The sequence below is a fragment of the Rhamphochromis sp. 'chilingali' genome (assembly GCF_963969265.1).
Source record: "Rhamphochromis sp. 'chilingali' genome assembly, chromosome: 5".
In the NCBI taxonomy this organism is placed as follows: domain Eukaryota; kingdom Metazoa; phylum Chordata; class Actinopteri; order Cichliformes; family Cichlidae; genus Rhamphochromis; species Rhamphochromis sp. 'chilingali'.
Genome location: NC_137932.1, coordinates 17,598,620 through 17,612,660, shown reverse-complemented (window position 1 = coordinate 17,612,660; position 14,041 = coordinate 17,598,620). Strand labels below are relative to the sequence as shown.

Sequence of the window (14,041 nt, the reverse complement as noted above, 5' to 3'; positions counted from 1 at the left end):
TCATGTTATTTTGTTTATTTCATTTTTCTTTTAAGATCTTGTGGTTCGGACTGAGATGATTAGCGGTCTGGTTCTGGCCCATTGGCCTTATTCTGTCCATGTGTCGTGTAATTACTAGGAACCATGCGCAGTCAAAGACAGTCTTACTGCAAAAAGGCAAATTTGATGGCCCTGGAAAGCTGGAAAAAGCACAGTCTAGCTTTTAACTTGCTCTGTTATCTCGTCTTTATATAATATAAACTTTTAAATTTGTTCCATGCTACTCTGCACTACTGCAGTTAGGTAACTCCAAGTTTGTGGAATTAAAAAAGGGTTATTGAAGGACTTTGCCCTGACAGAACCTTTTGTGAATAATGCAGGAGCCTGCTGTTCCCTCTTTACTTTGCTTTTTCATCTTTGGGACACTGATATAAAATTCCACTTTCCAACCTTTACCTGTTAGACTTCTCTTTTACATCTTCTGAAAAGCCTTGCAACGTCTCGAATGATTTTGATATGCATGCCGTACATATTCAGTTTGCATTCAAACGGAAAGCGCCAGCTGATTGCAGTTTTTTTTTTTTTTTCTTTCTGCATAAGAAGAAGGAACCAGTCAGTAGTTTGAGTCCATATCTTTGTCCTCTTGGTGCTTCAGGGGTATAAGTCTCTTAGTCCCTCTCTTTTCCAATCTCAGCCTAACAGCATAAAAACTATTTCACCTCACTTCCCTTCTAAATCTGCTAAAAGACCCATCACCTCCCCTCATCCATTTCATGACATTCTTGTTAAAGCACTCACCACCCAACTCCCAACCTCTCTGCTCACTTCTCTTCTCCTTGCCCATCATCCTGCCCTACATTTGCAATGACTTTGCAGCTGTAACAGCCATCCATCCTCCCTATCTGTCTCTGCACACTGTTGTCTAGGCCGAATCCCAAGGGCCGTGGCCTCCATTAACCAGCACCTGCTGAACTCAGACGATGTGGTCAGCTGCTGTCTGGATTTGGGAGCTCCCAGTATGTCCTTCAGGATCAACGGGCAGCCTGTCCAGGGCATGTTCGAGGACTTCAACACAGACCGGTTCTTCTTCCCTGTAGTCAGTTTCTCTGCAGGTGTAAAGTAAGGCTCTGCATTTATAATTGTGTTTTTGCTGAGGCTCTTGATGAATTTGCACCTTATGAACTTTTGTAGGTTCACACAAAAACCAATGGCATAGCACCAAAATAAAGTAATTTTGTTACTGTGCTGCAGCTTCCTGGTATCTTAATTTTTATCTTAATGAGACAGAACAGGTCATACCAAAAGGGGAAAAATAAACCTGAAACCATTTCTTAAAATGTTTTCCTATCAAATGAAGTTATATTTGGTTTGAATTTATGTGATGTGTTATGCTTTATCTTACATTTTATCCCAACAGCATACCAGCAAACAATGAAATAAAAAAATAAAAATAACCAAAGAAGAACATTTAAGTCTCTACTGCAAGCCTGATATTATGTAATGCCAGAGATGTAGACGGATGTTAGCTGAAGTTATTTACTGCCTTTTACTGTCATCATCACAGGGTCCGGTTCCTGCTGGGCGGTCGCCATGGAGATTTCAAGTTCTTGCCACCTGCCGGTTACTCTCCGTGTTATGAAGCACTGTTGCCCAAAGAGAAGATGCATGTAGAGCCTGTGAAGGAGTACAAGAGGGACCACGATGGGGTCCGTGATCTGCTGGGAACCACCCAGTTCCTCTCTCAGGCCTCCTTTATTCCCACCCCTGTTGACACCAGTCAGGTGAGATGTTAAAGTGATGTTACACCCAAGGAAATTAAAAGCAGCGGTGTGAACGCTTGTGTTGAATATACAGTAAAATTATATTCTAGTTCTTTTGGTTGGTTTGCTCTGGTTCTAAAAAGTGTGCTATAAAATGTCCATGATGGGTACATGATTGCTGCTGTTTCTCGTCTGCTCCTTCTTGTTTGAGTGCTGTTTAAAAAGAAGACAAAGCTGTCTACTAGGCCTGCAGCGGTTTCAGGGAATTCATTTTGTGTTACGCACCTGTAATTTAACATTCAGTGCTGCAGAAGTGGCTCTGAAGTACAAATGGAAAATAGGTGCTGACTTTCTACCTCAGTGTAACAAAAGGGTAGGAAACTTGGCATAACCCCTAGGGATCTAACAATTGCATAGACATGAGGAAGAACGGTTTTCATTCGTCAGCCTTTTTTTTTTTTTTTTTTTTTTTTTTTGTCCAGCATCTTTTTGAATCCAACTGTACCATCTGTTCCCCTTCTCTCTGCAGATTGTTCTTCCCCCTCACTTGGAGAACATCCGGGACAAGCTGGCAGAAAACATTCACGAACTGTGGGGGATGAACAAGATTGAACTGGGCTGGACTTATGGCAAGGTAAACCTGTGATTCATCTGGAATATATTTATCTGGTATGTCTGGAAACACTGATAAAGGTCAACTCAAGTGGTCAAAATTGAAATGCTCGTTAATGGCTCATTAATTTGAAGATTTCAGTCCCTGACTGCAGGTATAATGGCCTGTTAACATATATATAGCTAGAGGGAGAAAATGACACTCACGAAAAATTGTTAAGCTTACAACTGAGTAAACCTTACTCACTAGTGATGGGACGTAATGTGTCGAGCTTCAGAGTGTGTCGAGAAATCCAAAAAACTTTCTTTTTATGAAGAACGTTTCAGGGCTTGTTCCTTTATAGGCAGCAATATGTCAGCAATGGCGTCTGAAGATCTCACTGCTTCAGAAAGTATGAGTGTTTGTAAGACATAAGAACATAGATAAAGTGGATTGGATCCATGCAATATTTGCATTGCATTCAAATTTCTCTAATTTGCCTGTAACATAGAGGTGCTTATTTTCATAGAAAGGAGGAGGGTTTCAGCTGTATGGCAACACTTGATCTCTCCCAAGAAAGTATTACACATAATACGCTTGTGAATAATGAAAACTGTGGAGGGCCATAAGTGCCAGAATTATGAAATACATCATTAAATAATTAATTAAATGTGCCATTAATTGATTAAACTGGGAGCAAAATTTATTCACTGCTTTAAATGAAAGGTTGAAAATAAATAACATGTTTTATCCAAAACTTAACAAAAAGCAAACAACAAAAACTTAAAATAGAGCGATGCAAGATTCAAGCTTAACCTCAAAAAAGCAAATCTGTAATAAAGTTCATCAATGTTAGAAAAACTCCAACAAGCAATAAAAAAAATCCTTTATTTGACACGGTGCCAAATCAACTCATGCAGAGTATCTAATTTTATGTTACTGAGCTTGTTTGTCAATCTCTAAATTGCTCAGTGTAACTATAGTTGAAGTCCTCTGTATCTAAAGACATTTTAATCATTCCTGTCTGCACTGCTTTCCTCTATCATTCTCTCATCATTTTCCTGTCAGTCACTCCTGTTTACTGTGGAACAGCTTGTTAGAAGTCTGATCACACATGCTGCCTCTTTTGTACTGTAGTGTGGTTATCACAGAATCATTTCCCCACCGAGACTGTCATCGCAACAGCGGCCATTTAACAAACTTAATGAGCGTCTCACCTTCCAAGAGTATGACATTCAGATTAATTAAGACTGGGAGAAAGCTTCATTTGGGGTTAGCCGAGGTCCTATAGTTTTAGGGACAATCTTTAGGTCCAAGCAGCTGCTTAATGTTTTCATTTTGCTGTAACAAGCTCAGGGAGCTCAGAGTGACATTGCACACAACCCGAGACTCTCTGGACAAACAGAAGATTCAGTAATAATAAAGTTGAATGCAGCATCATTGCTTTGTATCTTTGTGTATTGGTTTACTGTGTTTTTTTTCATACCCCGTGTGCACTTCATTTCTATTTAACTGCTGTCAGCAGCAGAGTGCATTATCAGGAGGAGTCACTGGCAGCGTCTTATTGAGAGTCTGAGTGCAGCTGTAAATTTCCTCCCATCCACTCTCACAGATAGCCGAGCTACTGCGAGTCTATTCTCTGAACTGGGCTTATCTCACTTTATTTAAAAAAGGAAAGAAAAAAATCAACACCTGAGGCCCGAATTAGGCAGAGAAAAACAAACAAAATTTGCATCTCTGAGCAACAACTGCAGATAAATTCAGCTGCGGTCTACTTTTTATTTTCTGAATTCTGAGCCATTTTTGCTTATAAATCTATAAGACAAGAAGGTTCATAGAGCAAACAGTGGGTTTGGTGAGATGACACATGCAGTAGTAACACCTGACTGCTACCTTTTTCATTTTTTTTTTTTCAGGTTCGTGATGACAACAAGAGGCAGCACCCTTGCCTTGTGGATTTCGCCAAGCTGCCTGAAACTGAAAGGAACTACAACTTGCAGATGTCCAGTGAAACCCTAAAGTAAGGCCTGGGCTGTCCTCTGGATAATCCAGTTACCTATTCATTTCTTTCTGAAGCTCCCTCCTGAATGCTGAGCAAAAGCAGATTAAGGCTAAGATTAAAGCGGTGCTTGTAATGACTTGCATCTCCTGAGTGAATTCCATTATTGATTTTTTTAACAAATATTGGATCCAAAGCTTATTTGAGCCAACTACTGAGTCATCTCACTGTAAAAACATTTGGCTCGGCTCAATAAAACATCCTCCTCTTAGAGGAAAGTTTAACTGGGTATGCAGTTTGTCAATTACATCTAGTTTGAGACCCAAATGGCATTTTTCCACGCAGCCCAACCTGAGTGCTGTTCTGTGTTATTATATTGATCGGAGGAGATTTATCAGTGTCTAATGAACAGTGTTAAAAATTTAGAACTCACTCAGAAGAATCATTTTCATCTAACATAATGTAATGAAGCTTGAATATCGATGCTGGTTATAGACTTTCTCGCTCTTCCTATTCACATTTCCTTTTATCCTCAGGACCCTTTTAGCCCTGGGATGCCATGTTGCCCAGGTTAATATTCACGCTGAAGAGGATCTGAAGAAAATCAAATTACCCAAAAAGTAAGACTTCCTATAAATTTAAGTTATATTATAGCTCTATGTGTCTTTTTATCGGATACAACAAAAAAATGCTGAATTTTAGAGGCATTTATATAATCAGTGTCCTTTTTTAGGTACAAACCCAGTTCTAAAAAATTTAGGATGCTGTGTAAAATGTAAATAAAAACAAAATGCAATGATCTGAAAATCCATAATTTACTTACAGCAAGGAAAACAAATTGTTTTAGTTTGGGGTTTTTCAGGGAAGCCTTTCCATGTTTCAGCAAGACATGCATTTCACCAGCTGAAAGCATCATTATGTGAAAAAACCATGACAGAATCCGCGGGACTGTTGAGCAGCTAGAATCATATATCAGACAAGAATGAAACTACATTCCTCTCAGAGGTACAGCAGTCTCCTCAGACTCTCGTTAAAAGAAGAAAGGATGATTCTGACCCTATCCCAGCTTTTTGGGGATGTGTTGCTGTCATTAAATTTAAAACAAACTAATAATTTCTTAAAATCTTAGATTTTCTCAGTTAAATTTAATGTTTTCTGTGCTCCGTTGCGATTAAAATATGTTTTTAAAAAATGTATATATATCAGCAAATCATTGCACTTTGTTTAATTTACATTTTATAGAGAGTCCCAACTTTTTGAGAAAATTTGGGTTGTAAGATACCCGTATCTTATCTTATCAATATCATTTGTAGCTACATGATGTCCAATGGATATAAGCCTGTGCCACTGGAACTCTCTGATGTGAGACTGAATGCTGGTCAAGAGGTTCTAGTTGATAAACTGGCCGAAAATGCGCACAATGTGTGGGCCAAAGATAGAATTAAACAAGGATGGACCTATGGCATCCAGCAGGTAAAGTTCATGCAGCATTTGAAGTGGAGAAAATGAAACTCATGTATTATTTTTACCGTTAATTTTAAATGACTTTAGTCCACTAGTACAGTTTCTTGTCACTGTTTGTGGTAGGATTTGAAGAGCAGGCGTAATCCTCGCCTGGTGCCATATGCTTTACTGGATGAACGCACCAAAAAATCTAACAGGGACAGTCTGAGAGAAGCTATCAGGACTATGGTTGGATATGGATATGAGATCGACCCCCCAGATCAAGAGGGTGAGACCCTGGCGCTGACACCGCAGTCATTTAAAGCTCTTAAAACTGATACAGGACCATCTACTGTATGTTCAAAGGCTACAGCAACAGCACTGCTTTCACCTAAGGTTTTGTAAACGTTTAGAAGCACACAGATTTTGCTAATATACTACAAATATATGTGGTACAACTCATAGTTATGCATGCAATATTTTTACACATTTCTTCAATCTGAAAGCCGGCACTGACGAATCCTCATTATAGCTATGGATTGATTGTAAAGTCTAATAGTAGTACTGAAAATACGAGCACGTGTATCCATGGTGTTAAATCCTCTGGTTTTCGTATCTTTGCCTAAAGTTGTGCACATGCTTGATGATCAGAGCATCGAGACGATACGCTTCTTCCGTGTGGAGCAGACCTACGCGGTGAAGACGGGGAAGTGGTACTTTGAGTTTGAGGCTCTGAGTGGAGGAGACATGAGGGTTGGCTGGGCCAGACCAGGCTGCAGACCTGATGTGGAGCTCGGAGTAGATGACCAAGCCTTCGTCTTTGATGGATATCGGGTAAACTGCATGTATCCTTTCTTTTAAACTAGTCATGGGAAGTTGTCTGAAGGCAACTTTTTGAAAGATCTAGATACTTTAGATGTATCGTCATGGACATTGCTACACTAATTAGAATATAAAAATGAGACTACGGAATGGTTATAAGAGTAACAAAATATATGTAGTTCAGCCATAAACTTTCTAAATTCAGGATTTCACCGTATATTATATCTTTTACATTTTAACAATACCTACAGTCACAGTCACAGAAACCGAAGCAACATTGTTGTTCCATTTATTAGCAAAGACAAAAACATGTGATTCTTGTTATGTTTTTTTTTTTCAAGGGACGGCGTATGCATGCAGGCAGCCGCTACTTTGGACAGCCTTGGAAAAAGGGCGACGTGGTTGGTTGCATGATCAACATGGAGGACAAATCCATGATTTTCACCCTCAACGGAGAACTCCTGATCACCAGTAAAGGATCCGAGCTTTGCTTCACTGACTTTGAGACAGAGGATGGTGAGGGCTTTGTATTTCAAGCAAACTTCATTTATTCTGCCTGTTTCCTTCAAAGTGTCGCTGGGAGTTTGACTGGGTTTGTTTGCATAAGATTTTAAGAAAAGCTTAAAATGATAAGAGTGTTTCATTTTAATTAAGTCCTTTGTGACACTGGCTCATTACTCTGTAAATGAACCATTGACTTTGGAAGAAGATGGTCACACAGGAATAAAGTAAAGTTGTTAGTTTGTTTTTAGATTTCATAAGTGATAGATTCTTAAACATATGACATTTGACTTTTGGTGGATAAAGAAAAAAGGAAGTTAAATTTTTTTTTTAGAAGTACAGAATTCAAGAAAGCCGACTCACTGTTGCGTGCATGCATGTAAACCATTGGCGTTCTTTTTTTTTAAATTTTTATATTTTTTTAACATGTTTCTGATTTGTAAAACGACAATATAAAATGCACATGTTAAAATAATACATTTTTCTAAATACACCAGGTTTCATCCCCGTGTGCAGTCTCCGCATGTCTCAGATCGGCCGTATGAACTTGGGCAAGGACGCCAGTACTTTCAAGTACTACACCATGTGTGGTCTACAGGAGGGTTTTGAACCCTTTGCTGTTAACATGAACAGAGAGGTCACCATGTGGTTCAGCAAGCGCCTGCCCACTTTTTTCAATGTACCTGAGGACCACCCTGATATTGAGGTACACACATTCTCAATATCATTAGTGTTTTTATTGCCTTTTAAGTTTGCTGCTAGAGTTGAGATTTGCTTTTTTTAAATTATCCTAGAGAGCTTTTTATAATAAACACTAGAGCTGGTGTTAATGGGCACATTGATATTATTGATCCCTCGCTTTGGGTTTCATTAACTCCTCAGGTGACGAGGATTGACGGAACAGTCGACAGTCCTCCTTGCCTTAAGGTCACTCACAAGACGTATGGCACTCAAAACAGCAACAATGACATGGTCTACTGTAGACTGAGCATGCCTGTGGAGTTTTATTCTGCAGACAAGCTCCTGGATGAATCACTGAAGCTCGGGTCAGACATCTCAATTTATACTTAAAGTTAAAAAATAAAGCCCATAGTGTTTAAGATAACTTAAATCTACTGTCATGTTTTTTGTTTCTGCAGCCATCCTCCAAAAGAAGATGGAAGTATTGACTTTGGAAGCATCACAACTGTAAATCCACATAGATTCTCAAATAAAAAAACTAAAAAAAAACTATAGTATTTCTCTCTGTATATTCAGATTAACCGATAGCACTGTTTGCCCTTTTTCTTTTAATTGGCAGTATTACTACTCAGTGCGAGTGTTTGCTGGACAGGACCCTGCTTCTGTGTGGGTGGGCTGGGTCACACCCGACTATCATTATTATAGCAAGAACTTCAGCCTCAGCAAAATGCGCACGGTCACAGTGACGCTGGGAGATGAGAGGGGCAGGGTCCATGAGAGGTATGCTCCCTGCATTTTTAATATCTGGAGTTCATATGAAATGTTTGATCCTTTTATTTGAAGAGGCTTTAATATTCCAGTGGGACATGTGCTTTCAGAAGTGCATTCTGTGGTGATACCTTCTTTAATAATTTTTTTGATTTCTCATGACAGCATTTTTCCTGTAGTTTTAATATAGTTATTGCTGCTAAATGTGCTTCTACCCGCTCCACACACTGCTTCTACATTTTGGCTTATTTCTTAGTATTTTTGAAATAAATAATGATACAGTTTAATATGCCATTAACTGTTGTTGTTCACGTGAGGTTGTATTTAAACAATTTTAGATAAGGATCCTAAGGATCAGATTATTTTTTGTGTGTTATGTCTTATAGGCATTGAAATATTACCTTTTTACTAGTAATTCTAAATGTAGCTGCATTTGTGACCAAATATGAAGGAATCCAATTTGAGCTGCACAAACATCAAAAAATATTACAACAAAAAATCCCTTAGCATGCTTACCAAGCTCTCTTGAAAGCTAGTTAAAAGCAAAGCAAATAATATGGCCATTCATTTTTTTTAAATGACTGCCATCCGGGGATAACCCATCCTTGCAAATGTATGTTCGTAATTTAAAAAAGCATGCATTTCAAAGTTTATACCACTAATACCTGTGTAATCGCTATGTGTTGATCAGTATGGCGAACATGCTCACAATTATTTTAGACAGACCAAACAAAAACATTTCAGTCATCTTTTCATAGCTGGTTTTCATCCTTATTTAGCATCCGGGGAGGTAAATGGGGAAGATGGCCTCTGTGTGTAACAAATATGAATGAGGCAAAAGATCAATGAGTGTTGACCAAATGAAAATTTATTGTGCCTCCTATTTGACACCCCCCCACCCCCCCAAGTTGCCTATGTTGTCCTCTGCATATTTGCATTTACTTGTATTTATTGATGCTGAGTTCTTGTTGTGGTTGCTTTGCCGCAGTGTTCAGAGGAGTAACTGCTACATGGTGTGTGTAGCAGACGCAGTTACCCCGTCTTCGTCCAGCCGCTCTAGCTCCGACCTGGAGATTGGCTGTTTAGCTGACCTGGCCACTGGCCTTGTCTCCTTCAATGCCAATGGCAAAGAGCTCCCCACATCATATCAGGTAAGTAAGTATAATAGAAATCAGTTGGCAGAGGAGTGAAGCACAAGGTTTGGCTCGTAAACTTCAATAGACGTAAGCTATTACGACTTTCTCTTGTGGTTTAGTATTCTTCCCCTGCTTTGGCACACATGTTTGTTTGTTTTTTTTAATATCCTGAACGCAAAAAGAAAAGAAACTCTAAGCAGTTTGAGTCACTGCCTTAAATGAATATCTCTCTCAAACGATTTCACTCATCACATATTTGTACTGCCCACACACTCTCAGAACGATCTTCCCTCCTTTAATCCTTTCAGGTGTCATTAATTCATTTGTGCCACAGCAAATTAAACCTGCAGAGAGATAGAGTTGGGAAATTAAACCGCTGAATTCTCATCTGTTTTGTGAACTAGTCATACAAAGACAGACATCGGCTCAGTAATCCATGCCTTGCTTGCTGTCCTCATCTCTGGTTTTTAAAGCATCACATTGAATGCCTGACTAGACACTGAAATGGTGCACTGAGAATCTTCTACCGCCTGTGTTCTCCTTTTTTTTTATCTTGCATAATCTCCTGTTTCTCTCCTTTCTTCTCGCTGCTTTATTTAGTCATGAATTGGCTTTTTAAGAAGGAGAAAGCCCTCTGAGGGAACCAGGAGGCTTTTAACCTGATGAAAAGCTTCTTGTTCTGTTATTGCATCAAAGCTTTGGTTGTTTGTTCTCTTTCTTTGTAAAGTCTGTGATGGTTGTCATCGATATACCAGCTAATACTCATTGAACTTGGATTTCAAACTTCAACTAATCCACAAGCTTAGGGGTTAAAAGCCTTCTGACATTAGTTGAATTTGCCACCAGAGCAAACACGAGGCAAGCACAGTGCTCGTTGCATTAAATATATAAATTTTCAGATTCCACCATGGGCTGAGTTCAAGGAAGAGCTCTGTTCTGCATGTGTTGCTGCACTTTTGTCTCATTTTGGTGCTGCTGTAAACATGGGATAGGCTGATGTGGATAAGTATGGCTTTGTTTACTTTCAGGTGGAACCAAATACCAAGCTCTTCCCTGCTGTATTTGTCCTCCCCACCAGTGCAAACCTCTTCCAGTTTGAATTTGTTAAGATAAAGGTTTGTTTCTGTCCTAACCAAACAACACTGTACACAGTTTTAAGCACTTTTCATCAAGTTATGAAACAGCTATGTACTTTATCTTCCTCACACTAATTAAGAGGTGTTGAATTTTTAATGCCATTCATTCATAGTCATGGACTGCCCAGCTGGCCTATATTTTGACTTGGTGACCCATTTAGGATGCTCTTGCACTGATTAATTTTGTGTGTGTTTGGAAAACTAGTAATCAATATACATATTTACAGTGAAGAAAGGATGTCACAGAAAGCACTACGTATATAAAAATAACTGATTGCATCGCTATTGACTGAAAGGATGTGATATAACCAGATATTAATATAGTTTTCATTTAATCAAATTTTCTACTTAATGTGATTTTTCCTTCTTGTCCTCATTGTAATCCCAGGATGCCATGCCACTCTCATCAGCCATATTCAAGAGCGAGCACAGGAATCCGGTGCCACAGTGTCCGCCACGATTGGATGTGCAGACAATTGTGGCAGTGCTTTGGAGCCGGATGCCCAATACCTTTCTCAATGTGGAGACGGCTCGTGTTAGTGAAAGACATGGCTGGGTGGTCCAGTGTCTGGAGCCTATGCAGATGATGGCTGTACACATACCTGAAGAAAACAGGTGTGATTATAATACTCTATAAACCGTATAAACAGTGACAAGTGACTGTTTCACTTACAACGTGTTACTTTGTGTTCCCTTTAGTTGTTAGGGAGGATGTAGTGCGTTCAGTGTCTTTTCACATTTATAGCACTTAAATTAGCTTCCATAGACAAATGATTGAGTAACAATAGATACTTGTCATTCATTCTTTACTGTGAATTGGGCTGATGAAACACATTTAAGACAGATTAGCTGCTTCCAGAACAAACACTTCTTGGCACTACCTGGGCTGAGTACTCACTGGTGAGGGTCACTGTAATTAAATTGAAGGTAGCTGCTAACAAAGACTTTAAAGTTTTGCCCAGATGAATCATAATCACAATGAATATTCTCCTTTTGCCTATACACTTAATCAAGCCTGTCATTCCATTTTTAGATAGATTTAGGGCTACACTACTAATGTTTCACAAATGTTCACACTTTTAATTGCTGTTGCTGCATCCATGTGTCTGACCAAATAATTGACATGGACCATGGACTTTGAAGTTACTAGACCATTTTTAATGGTTCCTATTTCATACAATTCAAATGTGCATTTTAACACGGAAAGACTCCTGTAAGCGGACATAACATTAAGGCGACAAACTACAAACCACACATAATGTGACATCATATAAAGTAATCTCAGTCAATTCTATGCACAGTGCTACAATTTTCATGTTAACTACAGACTGTGATGGATTGAGATGCTAAGAGGTTTCTAATGTGTTTATTATTATTATTATTATTATTATTATTATTATTATTATTAATGTGTTTTGCAGCCCCATAGATGAACTCTTGTTTCGTAGCATGTGTATTTGTGTGTTCTGATATCAGAATACATACTGGAAAATAAGTTTTAATGATGAGTAAACAGGCCTTTAGTAATACATTTGTTTGCTGTTTACATAAAACAAACAGTTTTAATTAGAATATTGATGATTTTCATTAAGTTAATGCAAAGTCTTTCTGCTGTGATCAGCAGAGTAAATGACTTACTCGAGCTTACTTTGTTGTTGTGGTGTCTTTGTTTGCAGGTGTTTGGACATAATGGAGTTATCTGAGCACGAAGACTTAAGGAAGTTCCACTACCACACACTAAAGCTGTATTGTGCCCTTTGTGCACTGGGAAACACTCGTGTAGCTCACGCCCTCTGCAGCCATTTGGACCAATCACAGCTCCTCTACACAATCGACAATCAGTACCTCTCTGGCATGCTGAGAGAGGGCTTCTACAATGTCCTTATCAGGTGTGTTGGTGTGTTTCGATATATTTTATATACTTAAAATGTAAGTTGCTATGGATTGCTCAGCTGGTGTGAATTTTGATTTTTAATTTATCTTACTGAAAAAAATGACCTCAGTCAATGACCCGCCGTGCATCAAAACAAGAAGAAAGCTGCCGTGTTTTTACTCATCGGATCATTTAATGATGATACATGATAGAATTATGATTTGACAGTGTCATCTGCAACAACATTAACTGTTAAACTGATGCAGCATTACGTGAGATCACTGAGCAAATTTGTGCTATAAATCTTAATAATCCCTCTGCTGTGTTTGTTTTTCCACCTCACATCTCAGTGTTGTTGTTTAAACTGTCTTTTCTTCACATGATGTCAAATAGCAAACTCATGTGTACCTTCTATATTGCTGAAAATTCACTTTTAAGCAGTGATTGTTAAAGCCTTTGTAACGGGAGGGTTTGGTTTAAGAAATTTGATTATGAGTAACAGAGTTTGAGCAATCAGCACATTATTTGCTTGTCAGGCACTCATCACCACAACTACTATCTCTTACAGATGTATTGTGGTTATTGGGTACTGTTGGTTTGTGGAAACCATACTAATACAGCATAATTCATAGTTCTTAGGAGAGATCATGAATCATTTTTCTGCGTGTTTTTGTAATAGCCAGTGTCTTTACTCATGCTATGATTGAACTAATTCTACTTATTGTCAGCATTCATCTTGAGACAGCAAAGGAAGCCCGTCTAATGATGAACAACGAGTTCATTATCCCTGTGACGGATGAAACGCGCTCCATCAAGCTGTTCCCAGATGAGTCCAAGCGACATTCACTTCCTGGGGTGGACCTAAGCACCTCCCTTAAACCTCGGGTCAATTTCTCCCCTGTGGGAATCATCAACACCAAACGCCAACAGTTCCTCTACAGCCCCCAGATCCCATTGGGCATCCTAAAGGAAAAAGCCATCAGCATGCTAACCGAGGCAGTGCAAGGTGGAGGGACACACATCCGAGACCCAGTAGGCGGGAGTCTTGAGTACCAGTTTGTTCCCATTTTGAAACTGATTGGAACGCTGTTAATAATGGGAGTCCTGACCAGTGATGAGGTGAGGCTGATTCTCCTCCTGATCGACCCCAATGTGTTCGGAGAGACCAAAGAGGGTGAGGAAGTTAAGGAAGATGAGGTGGCCGTGTCAGGGGAGAAGGAGGAGGTGAGCAAGAATGAGGAGAAGGCTGTAGAAGCAGGGGAGGAAGAGACCAAGGAGAGCAAACCGCAAGTTAAAGGCCTGCTGGAGAAGTCTCTGCCAGAGTCTGTCAAACGCCAGGTGATGACAATAA

At 39.2% G+C, this 14,041-nt stretch overlaps 1 protein-coding gene across 1 annotated transcript in view; it reads left to right on the top strand.

The window, feature by feature from the left end:
• The window catches only part of ryr3 (ryanodine receptor 3), a gene marked incomplete at its 5' end in the record, with an annotated part of 113,328 nt that overhangs the window by 48,717 nt on the left and 50,570 nt on the right, over window positions 1-14,041 (top strand). Inside the window, 18 exon segments of the mRNA XM_080882259.1 lie at window positions 906-1,098; window positions 1,544-1,760; window positions 2,269-2,373; window positions 4,248-4,351; window positions 4,867-4,950; window positions 5,644-5,803; window positions 5,918-6,062; window positions 6,402-6,607; window positions 6,937-7,111; window positions 7,594-7,802; window positions 7,979-8,142; window positions 8,236-8,284; window positions 8,397-8,557; window positions 9,534-9,696; window positions 10,710-10,796; window positions 11,206-11,432; window positions 12,494-12,706; window positions 13,419-14,028. Of these exon segments, the coding sequence (XP_080738385.1) occupies window positions 906-1,098; window positions 1,544-1,760; window positions 2,269-2,373; window positions 4,248-4,351; window positions 4,867-4,950; window positions 5,644-5,803; window positions 5,918-6,062; window positions 6,402-6,607; window positions 6,937-7,111; window positions 7,594-7,802; window positions 7,979-8,142; window positions 8,236-8,284; window positions 8,397-8,557; window positions 9,534-9,696; window positions 10,710-10,796; window positions 11,206-11,432; window positions 12,494-12,706; window positions 13,419-14,028 (3,272 nt within the window).